The following is an 18,872-nucleotide window of genomic DNA, read 5'->3' as shown; positions in this document are numbered from 1 at the left end:
CTGGCTAAGAGATAGAAGGGAGGATCAGTGGAATAGACTTGGGGTTAATGACGTCAGCAAGACAGTGTATGATAAACCCAAAGAGCCCAACTTTTGGGACATGAATCCACAATTTGACAAAAACTGCTGGGAAATTTGGAAAACAATATGGGAGAGATTAGGTTTAGATCAACATCTCACACCCTACACCAAGATAAATTCAGAATGGGTGAATGACCTGAATATAAAGAGGGAAACTATAAATAAGTTAAGTGAACACAAAATAGTATACCAGTCAGATCTCTGGGAAAGGAAAGATTTTAAAACCAAGCAAGAGTTAGAGAAAACTGCAAAATGTAAATTAAATGGTTTTGATTAAGCTAAAAAGCTTTTGTACAAACAAAAATAATGTAGTCAAAATCATAAGGGAAACAACAAATTGGGAAAAAATCTTTTATAACAAAAAAACTCTGACAGGGGTCTAATTACTCAAATATACAAGGAGTTAAAGCAATTGTATAAAAAATCAAGCCATTCCCCAATTGATAAATGGGCAAGAGACATGAATAGGCAATTCTCAGGTAAAGAAATCCAAAGTATCAATAAGCACATGAGAAAGTGTTCTAAATCTCTAATAATTAGAGAAATGCAAATCAAAACAACTCTGAGGTATCACCTCACACCTAGCAGATTGGCTAAAATGAAAGAAGGGGAGAGTAATGAATGCTGGAGGGGATGTGGCAAAATTGGGACATTAATGCATTGCTGTTGGAGCTGTGAACTGATCCAACCATTCTGGCTGGCAATTTGGAACTATGCTCAAAGGGCTATAAAAGAATGCCTGCCCTTTGATCCAGCCATACCATTGTTGGGTTTGTACCCCAAAGAGATCAAAGATAAACAGACTTGTGCGAAAATATTTATAGCTGCGCTTTTTGTAGTGGCAAAGAACTGGAAAGGGAGGGTATGTCCTTCAATTGGGGAATGGTTGAACAAACTGTGGTATATGCTGGTGATGGAATACTATTGTGCTAAAAGGAATAATAACTGGAGGAGTTCCAGGTGAACTGGAAAGACCTCCAGGAACTGATGCAGAGTGAAAGGAGCAGAGCCAGAAGAACATTGTACTCAGAGACTGATATACTGTGGTAAAACTGAATGTAATGGACTTCTGTACTAGCAGCAATGCAATGACACAAGACAGCTCTGAGGGATTTATGGTAAAGAACACTACCCACATTCAGAGGAAGATCTGCAGGAGAGGAAACATAGAAGATAAACAATTGCTTGAATGCAGGGGCTGAGGCCGACATGATTGGGGATGTGGACTAGAAACTACCACACCAATGCAACTAACAACAATATGAAAATAGGCCCTGAACAAGGACACATGTTACAACCAGTGGAAATGTGCGTTGGCCATGGGTGGGGGGAGGAGGGGTGAAGGGGAAAGTAGGGGCATAAAGTATGTAAACAGGTTAAAAATGAATATTAATAAATGTTTAAAAAAAAAAAAGAACAGATCCTGGCTCGCAAAAGACACTTTAATTAAAAAACAACAACAACAACAACAAAAAGCTTATTGACTATACAGGATATTCCAAAAGTCTCAGTACAACTTTAGGCTATTACAGCTTAAACTTGTCCTAAGATTTGTGGAATGTCTTGTATCTTGGTATGTTGTTTCAGTCCTTTTCAGTCCTGTCTGACTCTTCATGACCCCACTTAAGAGTCTTCTTGGCAAAGATATTGGTAGTTTGTCATTTCTTTCTCAGTTCATTTTACAGCTGAGGAATTGGGGGAAACAGGTTAAGTGCCTTGCCTACGGATCACACAGCTAGTAAGTGTCTTAGACCAGATTTGAATTCACAAAGATAAACCTTCCTGAATCCAGGTCCAGCATATCTACTGTCGGCCCTCTTGTTATAGCTGACATTTAATAAATACTTATTAACTGTGCGGGGTACTCCAAAACTCTTAGTGCCACTTTAGGCCACTGGAGCTCAAAACTGTAAGATTTTTAGGACACCTTTTATCTGTTTTAAATGATACTTAAAAAAACAAGAGTTATTGACAATACGGGGTATTCCAAAAGTATTAGTGCAACTTTAAGCTTTTTAAAGCTTAAAATCATACTAAAGAGATAGCTTATATCTGTTTCCTTGTTAAGATCACTAAACGAAGGTAAGCATTCTCAGAAAGATTTACTTTTATCTCCCAATGGCAAAAATGACACTGCAGTTTCCCCAATAGCTATAGAAAACCCAAGGTCATCAATAACTTGTAAAGTATGCATCCAAACTTGAAGATGCTCCTCATATGCTGGCTGGAAGGGCCTGGGATGGTTACTGGGGCTGTGTACCCATCCACAAAGATGCCATCAAGCCTGGTCGAAAGTTGCTGATCTAACTAACCCTTGAGGATTCGAGTCGGAGGGCTGTCAAGAGCCGTTGTCCCTGCCCTCTTCAGCCCCCTCTTAGCATCCCCAGCGTCCAGAACGGGAGTCAGCACCCGGGCTGAGTTCACAGCATACTGGGGCTAGGACTTCGCCATCCCTCCCAGACTCCGGTAGTCTCCGCCCCAGGGCCAGGCCTGATCTCTCCCGGGGGCGGCGCCCGCCTCAGCCATGGTGACCTTCAGCAGAACTTCGGCCTCCGGTTTCCCTATCTAGGGCAGCCGGGCCCCCTTTCCCGCAGGTCCGACCCCCGACCCCTCTCTCCCCTCCCCCCGATCTCCCCATACTCGCTCCCCATCTAGCCGGCCAGGTCTCGTGGCTTTCCCCGGGGGATGGCCCTCAGCAGGGCCTGGAGACGCCACCGCCTCCATCCTGGAGGCTCTAGGTCGCGCGGGCCCGTACGCCTTCAGCCATGCTAGAACCAGTCAGTCATTTTCTTCCCCCGGGGGTCTCACGGCGAACTCACCGCTCGAGTCAGAGCCAGCCGCCGGCGGACCAGCAGCCGCGCAGCTACGCTAACTCCCGACATGTCTGCAAGCTGCCAAAGGAATTAAACAGTGCTAGCCTTACCCCCTACCACGGCCAGCCTGCCTTTGCGTCTGCGCGCCGAGGCCCTGCCCCCAGGGAAGAGGAGGAGGAGAAGGAGGAGGAGGAGCTCCTAGGGGGTGCCCACCCTAGCCCCGCTACGAAGGTCGAGCTCCGGAAGATAAGAAACTGACGGGACCGCAACTCTCGCGGTATTTCATCGCTGGAGTCGTTCGCGTGCCTCTTCTCAGCCGCAGCTGACCCTCCTAGGAACGGTTTTGCTCGCGAGCTTCCTCAGAGGTGTGGGCGGCCTCGGGGGCGGCGGTGAGTGAGGGGCCACGGTCCGGGATCCTCGCCGCCTTGGTGAGTTCCCCCGAAGCCCGGCGGCTCCGCTCTCCCCGTTCCATCTGCGTGTTCTGTCTTGCCCCCCAAAACTGCCAGGCGGGCTCAGGCCTTGCCCCACGGGGAGCCAGGTAGCCGAGGGAGGCTTCCGGGGTCGCGTGACTGGTCCACGTGCGGCTGCCATTGGCGCGGTTTTGGAGGGATTAAAAAGACAGGATTTGGGGGCTCCCTGCCCCTGTATTACATTGATAAAAACCACGAGGAAGAAGATAGGTTAATTGCACCCAATTTATCTTGGGGTGGGGGAGAGGATTTTTACATCTCATTCACATGGCCTCACACCATATGCCCTCCCAGTGTCAGTTCAACTCAACAGCTACTTCAGTACACCAAGTACCTCCTTTGGGCCTAATTAGCCCTGAGCCCATTGCTGCAAAAGCATCGGGGTGGTGGAGGAGGCACCTTGGTACCTGATCATCCGTGCCTTTGGGAAGTGAACTGTGCTACTTGAGCCAGTTTTCTGGCTAAGAAAAGTTAATATGTTCATTTCCGAACAACTCAGTAAGCCCTGAGGGAATCACTGAATTACAGAGCAGTAATTGATGCTTATAGTCATGAAACTGACACAGAGAGGAGTGTATAAGTAATATTTTTAGCCTACCTACAGGAGTGTAATAAGATTTAGAAAGTTTCTTTTCCTGGAGGGCTAAACCTAAAGCTATCAAGAAAATTGCACCCAGAGCACCATCTTCCACAAGGGTTACAAGTGCTCAAAGTATTAATGGATGAAGCAGTAGATGACTGCCAGATCAGTGTTACAAATTGTATACGAGGGTGATAGATTGCTTCTGACTGTGTAGTGTTAATGAAGTCATGGAAGAGAAAGCATGTGGTCTAGGTTTTGAAGGAAAGATGCTGAAAAGCATTCTAGGCAAAAAGGGCTCTAAATAAAGACACCCAGCTAATGCTTGGGGAAGAGTATTGGAGAGAGGTCTAGTTTGTTGAGACTTTAGCATGTGTGGGAGTAATGGAAGATTAGGGACCACTGGCACAGAAGTAGTAGAGTCAGGATGAACCTGGGGCTTCTAATGCCAAATCTATTGCTTTTCCACTATACCTTATATCACCCTATGCCATGGTCTGTAGCCATATATTATCATTAGGAGAATAGTTCTTTTTAGCAGATAGCTTTTTATAGAAGATGACAGTCATTCAACAAGAATTTATCAAGCACTGTCATACACTGGGCTGACTGTTGAAAATACAAAGAAAGGCAAGAACTAAGCCCTGGCCTTGATGTGTGATGATGAATTAGAATCAAGTCAGGCTAAAAGACTTTTCATTAGTATAGAAAAAAGGTAATGAGGGCTATAGGAGTTGTAATAGGGAAAAATTAGATATTATATAGATATATATTAAGTTGTGGTCGCCAGGAATCAATCAGATCTAGATTGATTCCATAATTGAAACAGACCCAAGTCAGGATTGGTTTTATGGTAGTTTATTTACAAATTTGGGAAGGTAGAAGGTAGGGAAATAGAGAGGCTGGCCCGGACAGGCAGGGGCCGAACAAAGAGAGGGTTAAATGGCTAATTAAACTAGGCTACTGGTCACAAGGTCTTAGCAATTAGAGGCTAAGAAGCCTGTTTGAGGCAGAGATTCTGGAAACCCCAAGGTAGGCCAAAGGAAGTTAGCCTAACTTAACCACGTGACAATTCAGAGGGAAGCTGCCTGAGGTCTCAGCCAGGATCCTTAGGCACCAAGTTCAAAGCCCTAACTGCCTCAACAGGAAGTTACCATCATACTTAAAGAGATAGCATCTTTATCACTTCCTGGGGGTCCACCTCTAATTCTAGTGGACAAATGGCTGCCTTGGGCAGTCCCTTGTTCTTGATTTGTTACTTATTGTCATGTGTGGGTAACTCATCTCCCCTCCCCACTAAGGGAGGTGGGGATTATCTCTGGTGGCTAGAGTTTTAACTATGAATGGGCTTGAGCTAATTCCATTTACACAGAGTAGAGATAAGGGGTTGGATATAAAATTGTTTATATAGAATCAAAAAGATTTAGCCGGGAGCATCTGGGTGGCTCAGTAGATTGAGAGTCAGGCCCAGAATGGAAGGTCCTGGGTTCAAATCTGGCCTCAGACACTTCCTAGCTGTGTGAACATGGGCAAGTCACTTAACCCCCATTGCCTAGCCCTTACCACTCTTCTGCCTTAGAACCAATACCCAGTATTGATTCTAAGAGGGAAGGTAAGGGTTTAAAAAAAAAAAAAAGATTTAGCAACTGGTTAGATTTTGGATGTGAATAGGATTGAAGAGTTAACAATATTTCCAAGTTTGCAAATCTTACTGATAGCAGGATATTGCCCTCAAGAGAAATAGGTAAGTTAGTAAGAGGATTTTAGGGAGAAGAGAATAAGTCCTCTTTTAGAAATTTTGAGCTCAAGGTGTCTGTGGGACATTATGGTGGCGTGAATGAGATTTGAGCTGAGTCTTGAAGAAATCCAGGGACACTAAGAGGTGGGAATGAAGAGGAAAAATATTGCAGCCCCAGGAAACAACCAGTGAAAAGGCACAGAAACAGGAAATGAAGTGCAGTGTGTGCAGAACACCATGCAGCCAGTGCAGTTGGATCAAAAGTGATAAAAGATTGGAAAGAGCTTTAAATGCCAGAGAAGACTATATTTGCACTTGGAAGTAAGTAGAAATCACAAGTTGGACTTAAACTTTGAGAACATTGAGCATTGCCTTAGCAACTAAATACAGGATGGATTGGAAAGGAGAGAGACTTGAGACCAAAAGACCAACTGAAAAATTATTTCAGTAGTACACAGGAAAGGTTGTAGGCTTTAAGTGCCTGAGAGAATTACCCTTCACTGCAAAAGAGAATTTCTAAAAAAAGGAAGGATTTGGCAGGAAAAGAGATTATAAATTCTGTTTTGGACTGCTCCCTGGGTTTTCATGATAACTGCTCAATCCTGGTTCTCTACTCATATCTGTTCTTAGTAGGTTCATTATCCATAGTTCTTTCTTCCCTACCATCCTCCAAAGCCTGAGAATAACCCAGGATTCTGCCTTAGGTCATCTCCTCCTCTGTCTCTGTACTCTTGGTTTATCTCACAACTCTATGGATTAAAATACCATCTATATTGATTTGTAAAAGGAAGGTGGGTTTGGGGATGGGATAAGTAGGATTGAATCAGGCCAATAAGTATGGGTTGAAAAGACAACATTAACTCTGACCAGAGCTACGCCTGGTCCAAGATCACACACAGATCACTCTGTAAACTGGAATAGTTGTTTAATTAAAGAGGAAAGGTTAAAAGGGAATGGGATAACCTTTGTTGACTGGGAAAAAACACAGACCTATTAAATAGTCAGAAAAGCCACTCTTTAATAAAGGAAAGGAGTACAGGGCTGAGTTAGGCCTCTACACAGAACTGTGCGCCACACACCTACAAAGAGTCTGAGAATAATTAAACTCAAGTTTGGGGCTCCTAGATTCCACGTTGACACCTTAAACTAATTTTTCTAACCAAAACCCCAAAGGATCTAATGTCCCCTCAAGGAGTGTCTTCTCAGAGTTGTTGTTTACATTAATCCTCTCCTTGCTTACTAGGAAATCCCCAGTCCCTGCTCTTGCTAAACTACACTAAATCCCCTTTTGTTGGCATTAAGGTAATGGTCTTTAAACTTAGCAGGGCCCAGGGAAGGTCCTGGATCCAAAAGGACCCAAACCTGGTCTCACAATCACTGCAGACAGTTGGTTCAGGATCACCAGGTTCTTCTCTGATGAAATACAGCACACAAGACAGCAGGCAGGACAGGAATAAGGATAGGATCAGCCACTAAGAAAAAGCAGTCACCCTATCAAGATACCTCCAGAGAGAGCCCATTAACCTCCTCAGTTCCAGTCTAACCTTTTCTTCAAAATTCCAGAATCTTTCCCTGTTGATCTTATGCCTCCATCCTTTGCATTTGTTCCCTGCAGGCCATCCTCACATGCTATAACCCTCTCTTACTTATAACAAGATGACTCAATTCTATGTTTCCAACTCTATTAGTCTCCTGAGCTCTCATTATACATGTCTGGTGGACATTTTTACTTCAATAGCCATAGGTGTCTCAACTTCAAAATGTCCAAAACAATTCTCTTTTCCTCTAAATATACCCTTTCTCCCAACTTCCATTTTCTGTCAAGGATACCACCATTCTTTTTGTCATCCAGTTTTGCAATCTTGGAGTTATTCTTCACTTTTGTTTGCCCCTCCTCCCCTCTCGTCCTCTGTTGTGATAATTAGATTAAGTCTACACCGCCCATCTTCAGATTTAATTACCAAAGGTGAGAACACTTCCAATTTTGGAAGGTCCATAACCACGTGTGCTATAGTGGGTGATGAATCTGAAGACTGACTGCCCCCTAGGCAGTCCTAAGAGAAGCATCTGTTGTGATTGGACATGCAAACTAGAGAGGAGGCTCAGGAAGTGATGCATAAGTGAACCCTTTAAAAAGAGAGTTGATTGAATCAGAGATCTTCTGCTGGAGAAGGGCTTCTGGTTCCTGAACTGAATGTGGAGGAGCTCTAGACTGGGGGCTTGGAGACCTTGGTGAGACTGCTCTTAATCTCTCTCTTAGAACTATATGTAGTAAGGGAAGAAGGCTGACTCCTTTAACCTCCCAGGAGGTATTAGCCTCCTGGAGGTTCTCTTGATTGGGAGAAGCCCTTGTGGCTAAACCCCTTGTTAATTGACTTTTAGGCTCTGACTGGGCCTCTGGAGCCTTGCCAGAGTAAAGCCCAGACTTGATTATAATCTCTTACTCTACCCTCTTCTCATCTCTCTACTTCTACTCCCTCCTATATTTTGTAAATAAACTTCCATAAAAGTCATGTTGACTTGATGTTATTCTTTAATTTGGGGACTGATAATTGCTCAATCCCCTGGCAACCAATCTTTTAATATATTCAACCCCAAACCCCTTTTCCCCATTATACCACGTTCGGTTAGTTACCAGAATTTATTGATTCTTTATCCTCAGTCTGTCTCATTCATCTCCTCTCCACCCATACCACACTACCTAAATTAGCTCAGTTAAAAAGGTGCCATTAATTCAAAATGTGCTATTTCTTTGATTTTGCAAGGGTTTCCTTACAATTGAAAAGGGGAATCAATCAAATTCTCCTATTCATTTTCATTCTTGTATTTGTTGGCAAATACCCTTCAAATGAGGGATTATGTAGTATACATACTAAGAAGAGGAAAAGGAAGAACCCTACCTAGAAGACTTATATACCTAAATAAGAATTATGGATGGATATTCTTTATAGCTGATGCGAGACTATGGGATATGCTGCTAGTCCTAAATCCTTTGCGGGACATATGCAAGGCAACTAGCTTCAGATGACTTCTCAACTTTTTCCATTTATACAGAAAAAGTCACATATTTGGTGTATGATAAGTATATTCCTTTGAATTCTAGGGATCTGTTATTAGTGGGGAAGCAAGGTGTTAATTTTTAACCTGGATTCCCAGATCTATCAATGCTTAGAGATCTTAGAACATTGCCTTTAGTTGAAAGGGAGGAGGAGAGAGTCTTGACTCATCCTATGCTTTCCTGCCTTTGAATTTGTACTCAAGAGATAAGAGACTGTACTTTATGATCTTGGCTAGACTCTGAGAAACTTTTGCACAAGTGGAGTGAGCTAACATGAAAAACAGAGTTGCCAAAGTTTGTTCATGGCCTGAATTTCTGATTTAATTTAACTTTCCTGAGCCATAAAGTCTTGAGATCATAAAGCATATTATAGCTACATTGAACAAGTTAATTCTCAGTATATACTAGAAGGATATGGCAAACTACCCCATTATCTTTTCCAAGAAAACTCCAAATAGGGTTATGAAGAATTAGACACAACATCAGGGGCCTTTTGTTCAGTACTTTATATCCTAGTATATTTTTTCATCTGTGAATTGGGCCATCAGTTGCCCAGGGCTAGAATAGCTCCTGGGAAGTTAGGTGGCACAGTGGATAAAATGTGGGAGCTAGAGTCAGGAAGACTCATCTTCCACAGTTCCAAATCTAGCCTGAGACTGTGTAATCCTAGGTAAGTCACATAACCCTGTTTGCCTCAGTTTTCTCATCTGTAGAATGAGCTGGAGAAAGAAATGTAATGTAAAGTAATATCTTTGCCAAGAAAACCACAAATAGGGTTACAAAAGGTTGGACATAATTGAAAAACAACAATTTTTTTTTTTGCCTCTCAGGCACCCTTTGTCCCATCAAGACTAGCCTTATATTTTCCTCACATGGCAATATATCTTCAGTCTCCCTGTGTGTATCTTTGCACTCTTTCCCTCCTACCTAGAATACATTCCTTCTTCATTTCTACTAAAGAACCTCCATTCGCCTTTCAGACACTGCTCAAGTGTCCACTCCTTCAAGAAGGCCTTTCTCGATTCCCCCAATTCTTTCTGCTCCACCCTCTTCACTTAGTATTTCTTTTATATAGTCAGTCAGTAAATATTTAATTAGCACCTCCTATATGCCAGGCACTGTGCTAATTAAACACAGAATAAAAAGAAAGGCAAAAAATATTTTTTGCTCTCAAAGAGCTCAAATTAATGAGGGAGAATATATGTAAACAACTCAGTACTAACAAGCTATATATAGGATAAACTGAAACTATTCAATAGAGAAAAGGTCCTAGAATTAAGGGGGTTTGGGAAACAAAAATTTTGGGAACCAGCCTGGTTTAGACCAGGCTGGATTAACACTCACACTCACTCTCTCTCTCTCTCTCTCTCTCTCTCTCTCTCTCTCTCTCATTTTCCTTACTTTCACTCTATTTTTAAATAAACTACCAAAAAGGTCATCCTGACTTGAGTAATTAATTTCAGCAACCATACTCATATATTCAGTCCAACCATAATTTTACCCTTTACATTAAGAACTTCAAGAGAAGCTTCCAGGTACCCATTCTGGTCAAAACCAATCTAGTTCAAACTCCTCATTAGGGGTCAAATAAGAAATTATTAGCCCAAGGGGACAGATCAGATCTGCTGGGGTCTCTTAAGAAGAGAGCCGGTCTCTTCTCCAAGAAAAAGGTTTTCCTCTGCTCTATAAGACATCTAGCTTCCTAGCTTACTTGGCATCAATCGGATAGGGCAATGCATTGCCTCTTTTCTTTTCTCCTCTAGTGTGAGAACATTCTGACTGGTTTTCAAAGGAGAAATTAGGAATGTTTAGCCCAGAGAAAAGAAAACATGGAGGGCCATAATTACTGTCTTCAAGTATTTTAAGGGCCATCATATGGAAGAAAGGGAAACATTGGATAGGAATTGTACGAATTAATTTAAATTTGGTGAAAGGAAAAAATTCTCGACCAATTTATTCAGAAGTAGAACAGATCCTTCAAGAGGAAAAGGGGTTCTTATTTTTAGAAATATTCAAGCAAAAGTCTGAATGATCACTTATAACTGATATAGACAGGTTTTTTTGTTCATATAGAGATTGAATTAGATTTATCAATGAAGTTCTGTCTATCTCTGAAATGCTGTGTTTCCCTCTTATAACAAGTAATGTTATCTTTTTTAAGGTGTATCTCCATGAATAACTTAAATGACCCTCCCCATTGGAATATCCGGCCTAATTCCAGGGCAGAGGGTGGTGATGGAAGCAGATGGAATTATGCTCTTCTGGTTCCCATGCTGGGATTGGCAGCTTTTCGTAAGTTATATGTTTCATAGTTTTAGGACTTTCTGGGCTAAAAGTTTGGTGCACTGCTTCAGAGAGAATTTAATTTTGTTTTTGAGCTACTCATTGGTCAAAAAAAATACAAAAATGGGGAAGACAAATACCTGGACCTTGAATACTTAAGATTTAATATTTGGAAAATCTAATCTTTGCCAACCTAATTAAAGGCTAGCTGCTTTGTGATTATTTCCTAATTACCCTATTTCCAACTGAGGAATAGAGACAAAAACAAAACAAAGGATCTTATGTTCTATTGGAAGGAAAAACACACAGAAACATAAAACATATACATAGGACAGTTCCTAAGGGGAAGGTACTAGCAACTAGAGAAATCGTAATTAAGATTAAAATTCTCTGGAGACTGTATCTTAATTTATACATATTAATTAAATAATTTTCAAAAAGCAGAACCAGGAGAACATTGTACACAATAACTGAAACATGGGATGATCAAATGTAATTTACTTTGCTACTAAAAGCAATAAAATGATCCAGGACAACTATGAGGGACGTATGAGAAGGAACGCTATCCATATCTAGAGAAGGAACTGTAGAAGTAGAAATCCAGAAGAAGACATATGATTTATTCCTTGTTTATATGGGTACATGATTTGAGTTTTGGTTTTAAAAGATTCTACTACAAAAATGAATAATATGGAAATAGAATTTGAGTGATAATCCAGTGAAATTGCTTGTCAATGCCAGGAGGGAAGAGGGGAGAAAGGCAACAAGAATCATATAACATATAAAAATAAAAAGCAGGTCAGAGAAAGAAAAGGCACCAATCACATGTGGCCCATTTTTCCCTTCACAAGCCTCTTCCCCTAGCCAGCACACAGCTTTCCCTAGGTCTCCTTTATGCTATTGGTAATGTCACTTTTCTGAGTCCCTCTGATTAATGGACTTCGACCTCAGTCCAGATCAGAGGTGGATCTTCTGAACACCAGGAGCCAAGCAGCTTCCTGGAACCAGGGCGCCAATAGACAAATAAGCACCAGGCTTTGTTCTTAATTCAGTCAAAGTAGGGCTGAATTCCAACTTAATTTGATTAGAGAATGGGCTATTTTCAAAATCAGTATGAAACTTTCTCCTTTTAAACTTTAAAGTCAATCTTAGGGTACCAAGAAAAAGGGTACAGGCTAGTGTTAATTTTTCACAGAATAGACCTATTAAGGATACAGCACTTGGATTGTTCTTTGAAGGGTTCTGTGAGAGAAAGGTAAAGAAGGAATATATTCCCAGGAATAGGGCTAGCCTTTGCAAAGACTCAGAGAAGATAGGCTGTAGTAGAGACACTGGAACTGCCTGAGCAATAATTCTTGGGGCCCTGATGGTGAACCTATGACACATGTAGCCATTTTTGATGACACGCGGCCACATGCAGCTGCATACAGTGAAGTATGGGGCAGCATGCCAAGGATGAAACATTTGCTGTAGTATAGTGTAGACACTCTGTGTCAGAGGTTCACGGTACTCCACACAAGTTAAATAATATCAAGGCCAACAAAAGAAGCCCACTGACAGATGAACAAAGAAGTCACTAAGCAGGTAGTTAAATAATTAGTTTTTGGTTTATTGATTACAATTATACATTTTTGTTATTTAAACTATAAATATCGCAAAATTATGGTTTCTTTCTCGAAGTGACACAACACCCGAGTTACGTTCGATTTTTTGGCGAATTTTGACACACTAAGCTCAAAAGGTTGCCCATCACTGTCTTAGGAGGTCATGAGGAATCAAGTGGTTGTTACTACATAGTGCCAGAAGGGGACAACTGTAAACATGACATCATTTGGTAGAGGGAGAAGCAAGAATTGAGAGCTACTCTATTGCAGTTTGGAGGAATTTAAAAGATGGTTTCCTCATTTGGGAAAAAGATTAGAACAAGTTAGCTAAAATTCTTCCTGAAATTCATAAGAAGAATACTTTGTCCCATTCTTGGGACATTTGTCACATACTGCCTTGTAGTTATTCATTTAGCAGTTCAATTCAGTAAACATTAAGCACTTAGTTTGTATAAAACAATGTCATTCTAATACTATAAAGCAGGCAAGGCTTTTAAATAGATGATGTGAAATCAATGGGGCAGAGAAAAAGATACAAAATTGTACATGGGCTTCTAATTTTCAAAGATTTACTAATCACAAAACTTCATCTACCCTGACACTTTCTTCCTTGGGGCATGCATGCTTGTTGAATTGGTTTATTCATTCACTCATTAATTCAATAACTGCTTTGTGTAGAGTACCAATTTAGGCAATGGAAAATAGAGAAATGTTATCCAAGGTATGTCTTTGCCCTTTAGGAGTTTATAATGTAACAGGGGTATAAGATACAAATATAGGTGACCATAATACACAAGGTTACATAACAAAGTGCTGTGGGAAGAGGAAAATTGTTACTGACAGGAGAGATCAAGGAGGACTTTATGGTGGAAAAGGCATTTTATTTGGTTTTAAAGAATGTAAAGATTCCATAAATGAAGAGGGGAAAGGAGGATATTCAAGACATAGGGAACTCTGTGAGCAAATGTGGGAATGTGAAGTGCTTTTGGGGGGATCAGAGAGTAATCCAGGTTGACTAAAGCAAAGAGCCTACTAGGAAATTAAGACTGGAAAATTTTTGAAGAGCACTATTTTACAAAGGAGTTTAATCTTTACTTGGTGAGTATTATAGAATCACTGAAGATTTTTGAGCAGAATAGCAACATGACCAGAACTATGTCTAAAGAAAATTATTATGGCAGTGGTTTGAGAAGAGACAAAGTGGAATCTATTGTCATATTCCTGGTGAGTGGTAATAAGCATCTGTAGTAAGAGGGTTACAGTGGTAATTTTTCCAACATAGTAGATAAGGTAAATGGTAGTAACACTTTCAGAAATAGGGAAGTCAAAAGAATTGTTTTTGTAGAATGAGAACAAGTTCTGATTTGGGCATATTTAGTTTAAGGACCCTGTTTGGACACTCAGATTGAGATGTTCTGGACAAATAAATAATTACAAAGGATAGTGAGTGCCACATCTGTATCCTGTGGCTGACCTACCTTTCTACAAAAACTGACTTCTGAACATGTAAACCATATTGTCTTTTGGATCTCCCATCATTTTGTGTAGGATAGGGAGAGAGCTTACTGTTTGGTCAGAGGAAAAATGAACTTCATGTTTATTTAATAGGTAAGATTCATCAAGATCTATTTTTTGTTGTTGTAATTTCCATGTTATTCATTTTTGTATCCTCAAGATCTTAGATCCACCCCTCCCCAGTATAGGAAAAACCTAGAATCATGAAATAAGAGTGATTAGTGAAGTCCTAAGGCATCATGGTTCACATTTTTATTTCTGTGAGGAATGTAAAGCTAGGAGGACATTAGATATCATTTAGTCCAACTCATTCATTTTACGGTTGAGGAAAATGAGGTCTAGGGAGGTGAAGTGGCATATCCCAAACCTTTTGGACAGTAAAGGTAATTAATAAGTAGCAGTCAATATTTGAACTTGGGTTCTTTCATTTTAAACCACTGTTTTTTGCTGTTATTCTTATTATGATAATTTCTGTTTCTACAGGAATAACAGTAAAGCCAACAATTTGTAAAATTATTCCCTCTTGTCCTACTATTTGTAAAAGGGAGAAATGAAAGGAAATTTGTGTCTTGCACAGAGTAGGCACTTAAATGTTCTGTGCTAGAATTTGTGGCTCTGGAGTCACAGGGCTTAGGTCCAAATCCTGCCTCTGATGATTAACTATCTGGGTGATGTTAGGCAAGTCATTTAACACTTTGGGCCTCAGTGTTTTCATCTGTAAAATGAGATGGTTGGACTGGATGGTCTCTGAAGTCTCTTTTAGCTCTAGATCTAGATTATCATCTGTTCCTATGAGATACTCCCCTCTCAGAGTATAGACAAGCATCCAGAACTTTGATTTGGCCTCAGTGGCCACAGCTGGGTTGGGATAGGATGAATATAAGCAGCAACCTGCTAACCATGAACAGAAATGAATAATAATCTCACCATATTGTTTTTCAAAATTTCATCTCTTTTAATTAGGAGCCAGTGTAACTAAGCAGTAGTAGAATCTGGAGCAAAAATAAATAGTGGCAAAAGGCTAAATTTCTTTTGTATTTCTTTCCCCAATATAAAATAAATAACTTCTTATGTAGACTAATAGGAAATTTGTTCATCTGTTTTAGGATTATGCCCTACAATGGCAGGCAGAGAGCCCAGTTTACATTGCATGTAAAATGCGTATTCTGTATGTTACAATTCAATGCAAATCTCTTTCTTCAGCTTTCTGTTGAAATATCATCCTGTTACTTTTTTTGATGAATGTTATTTTCTTTAAAAACAAAATTCAAAGCTTCAGCATTAACTTTTCATTATTTTTTGGTCATTTTTTCCTCTTTTTCAACTCTTAGGTTGGATTTGGTCTAGAGAGTCTCAGAAAGAAATAGAAAAAGAAAGACAAGCATATTACCAGAAAACAATTGCTTTCCAGCAGGATCTTGAAGCTAAATACCATGATATTATCTCAGAAAACCGTCGTGCAGTGGCTCATTTGTCTTTGGAGCTTGAAAAGGAACATAATAGAACAACTAGCTATCGTGAAGCTCTCATCTCTCAGGGTCGAAAATTAGTAGAAGAAAGAAAACTTCTGGAACAAGAAAGGGCACAGGTAATGCAAGAAAAGCAGCAGCTACAACCCTTGAAAAGTGTATATCAATACTACTTAGACAAAGAAGAAAATTGGCAAAAAAAGGCTACCCATTTGCTGAGAGAATTTGAAGAAGCACTTATAGAACGACAGAATATCTACTGTAGTCTGGTTCTTCCTCGAACCCGGCGCCTGGAGATTGAGAAAAGGTTGTTAGTTCAAGCATCCATCGATCCAGTTGCTTCTGACCTAGGGATGGTATCTGGTTTAACAGATATATTTAAGCATGACACATATTGTGGAGATATGTGGAATTCCAACAAACGCCAAAATGGAAGACTCATGTGGCTCTATCTCAAATACTGGGAATTAATTGTTGAATTGAAAAAATTTCAGAAAGTGGAGAAATCCATATTAGAAAAGTAAGAAAAGCATGGAAAATAGAAAAACTTCTCTTATTGACCATGAGTGGAATAATGCCAGACAGGCATTCTGGGGTTCTGGTTTTCCCAAAATCTTTTCTTTTTTTCACTGCTGCTGTTTATAAGAAATAATTAGTTACTCGGATTAATTAGGGATTCTTGGTAAGTAGAAATAGGTGGTTGATTAGAAGGACAATTTTTGAAAGAGCTGAGCTCCTTTAATTCAGATGGAAGAATCTTCAAGAGGATAATGGGAAAAGAAATTTCCCAGAGGGTCTTGGGAAGGATAATTGGTTAATGGTTGACTCCTTGGATTTTTCTTGTTGAGGAAAGGTGTCCAAGGAGCTGGCCCTGAGCCTTTGGGAAGAGATTAATGATATTTAGTTTGGAAAATCTCTATAAAACTCCTGAGCTGAACATAAGAGTAGCTGTGTAGTTCTCTGGAATTTCCACCAGAGGACACCAAAGAGCAACTTGGAGCAGAAGATTGAGTCTTTGTAACAGCTATCAGATAAGATCTTTCTGGATTTCTAAATTATATTTAAGAAGATAATTACATAGATTAGTAAGATAGTTATTACATATTTTAGATAGACTAAGGAGTTCAGTATAGGCCTGGTTTCAGGCAGAAGACTCTCCTTGTGGAGTTTTAATTGGGGTTTTTGGGTTCGGTTAGATTAGGGAATATCTCCTATTCAAATCTGTTTTTTCCCTTTTCCTATCCTTGCTACTTTAGAAGTTAATTCAAATAGTTTTTTTTAGAAAGTTTATCTCCAGCAAATTTCTTCAACTACTGGTCCAACCAAATTCTCAACTTCCAAGTCCAGCCATATTCCAACTGTTATCAACTGAATATCTTTAAACCTGATAACTATTGATATAACAATACCAGGGTTCATATTCCCCATAACAAGTGGTGAGTCAAAAGGACAAAACATAAAAATACAGACAAGAATTTAGACTCTGATTTACAGAGAGCTTTCACCACAGGGGGAGCTGCTGAGCAATCTGCCAGCAGACAAGAAGCCTGGTCAGAGTAAAAGGGCCTGCATTTAGGGACAGAGATTACAGCTTAATATGTGGTTCAGTATCAGCAACATGAATATGAGGAATATAGCCCAAATTTTTACCAGGAAGATACCAGGGTATATAAAGGAAATACCATTCCCACAGTCAGTATTAGATTTACTGTGCCTTAGCCTACTAGAAATTTTACAATGGATCCCACTAGGTGGTTGTGGCATATTAGTAGGGTCTATGATTAGGATATGTGTTTATTACATCCTAAATATAATTACGACACTGAAGACAGAACAACTAAGGGACAAAGAAAGGGATATGAAAATAGATTGGAAACTGTTGTAATGAGATATAGACTGATTATTGAATGTATGCAGAAGGGCACTAAACTAGAACAGGAGATTACAGAATTAAATGATGATGTGGGGGGTTTCTTCCCCTACATGAGGTTCTAGTACTCACCCAAGAAAATCAACTTATCAATGTCAAGCACCACAAAGGGTTTACCCAAGCTGATATCGAAAGTTTTAGGAAGAGCACTGCCTCATTTGAGGAGTAACCATTAGCTGTGATTAAGAAGTTTTGAAAGATCAAGCAATTTGACCCTGATTATCTGGACATGTAAATTTTGCTGGATGAATTGCTGACAAAGAGGGAGAAAGAAAAGATTGTAACAGAAACATCTGAATGGCCTTTAGTACAACCACAATGGGACATAAATTTAGCAGACAAATATGAAGAATGAGTAAAAGACTGGCAGTAATCAAAACAATGAAGCAGTGCTCTAATAGGCCTGGGACTTGGACTAAGTTTGAATGGGTCAGGCAGGAAGATAGGGAAACACCCTCCACTTTCATGGATAGACTCATAGACCTAGGAGAAAGATATTTGGATTTGGACAACCCTAGAGAATGGAATGTGAAACATTTAGGGAGGCAGTTTGAAAAGAATTCCTGTTTAGTAGTAAGAAATTATTTCCAGCAGCAATGTCCTGAATGGAGTGACATGGATCTAGACACATTAAGGCAGGTGGCAACTTATATATACAATGCAGATAGGAAGAAACATGAAAATGAGAACACTGGGCTACTTGAAGAATTAAGGCAAGAAATAAAGGAACTGAAGTTAAAACTGAATAAAACAGGAAAAGACTAGCTCCACTAAGAATATAGGCAACTGAGGCAGTTCTATAATCAGCAAAGGAATTTTAATAGTCAAGGCCCACAGTGTTACATTGTGGGAGAAATGGGCACTTGATGGGAGATAGCAGGTGTTGGGGACAAGTCTTCAGGCAGAATGAGAGATATTTCCCCAATAACTTCAGGTATAATGGAAACAATTTCAGGGGAAACCAAGGCAATGGATATAATGGATTTAGATATGATACATACCAAGATAGAATGCTTTCCCAAATGCATTTAGGTATGACTACCAGGATATTACCAAGGGAATAACCAGGCTAACGAAATGCAAACTTGTATCAAGACTGGGGAATGTCCAAAGTATTTAGAGGTGGTTAGTGGAAATACTGTAAAACAAGATTCTCAAAAGGGTGCACATGCAAACCAATTATGAAGGTTTTCGAGGAGAGGTGGAACTGAAAATACTGAAAATGGTACAATAGAAATAAGAATTAGAAATTGAAGTGAATGATTTAGGGAGTGAAGGACAGGAAGATGAATATAAGTTTCCCAATTCTGAGGTTATGACTCCCATTATCC

The 18,872-nt window shown here is 40.0% G+C and overlaps 2 protein-coding genes across 6 annotated transcripts in view; one reads left to right on the top strand and one right to left on the bottom strand.

The window, feature by feature from the left end:
* Positions 1–3,049, bottom strand: part of SDHA (succinate dehydrogenase complex flavoprotein subunit A) — a 38,859-nt gene extending 35,810 nt beyond the window's left edge. For 2 of the 4 annotated variants that reach the window (XM_044665099.1, XM_044665108.1), the window contains exon 1: positions 2,904–3,044. In XM_044665099.1, the coding sequence (XP_044521034.1) occupies positions 2,904–2,963 (60 nt within the window). In that variant the 5' untranslated portion in view covers positions 2,964–3,044. Of the gene's footprint in view, positions 1–2,900 lie in introns of all 4 variants that reach the window. The other 2 variants (XM_044665116.1, XM_044665090.1) reach the window with 2 other exon arrangements.
* Positions 3,050–3,117: 68 nt separating this feature from the next.
* On the top strand, positions 3,118–16,376 carry CCDC127 (coiled-coil domain containing 127). Of its 2 annotated transcripts, none has more exons than XM_044665136.1 (3): positions 3,118–3,283; positions 10,902–11,032; positions 15,474–16,376. In XM_044665136.1, the coding sequence occupies exons 2-3, from the start codon at positions 10,912–10,914 to the stop codon at positions 16,133–16,135; spliced, it is 783 nt and encodes a 260-aa protein (XP_044521071.1). In that variant the 5' UTR covers positions 3,118–3,283; positions 10,902–10,911; the 3' UTR covers positions 16,136–16,376. The 2 variants fall into 2 exon arrangements, with proteins under 2 accessions (XP_044521071.1, XP_044521062.1); XM_044665127.1 differs by having other exon boundaries at positions 3,118–3,322.
* Positions 16,377–18,872: the final 2,496 nt, after the last annotated feature.

The sequence above is a fragment of the Gracilinanus agilis genome, chromosome 1 (assembly GCF_016433145.1).
Source record: "Gracilinanus agilis isolate LMUSP501 chromosome 1, AgileGrace, whole genome shotgun sequence".
NCBI classification, from domain to species: domain Eukaryota; kingdom Metazoa; phylum Chordata; class Mammalia; order Didelphimorphia; family Didelphidae; genus Gracilinanus; species Gracilinanus agilis.
Note: the sequence above shows the minus strand (reverse complement) of the source record. Positions and strands in the feature narration are given on the sequence as shown.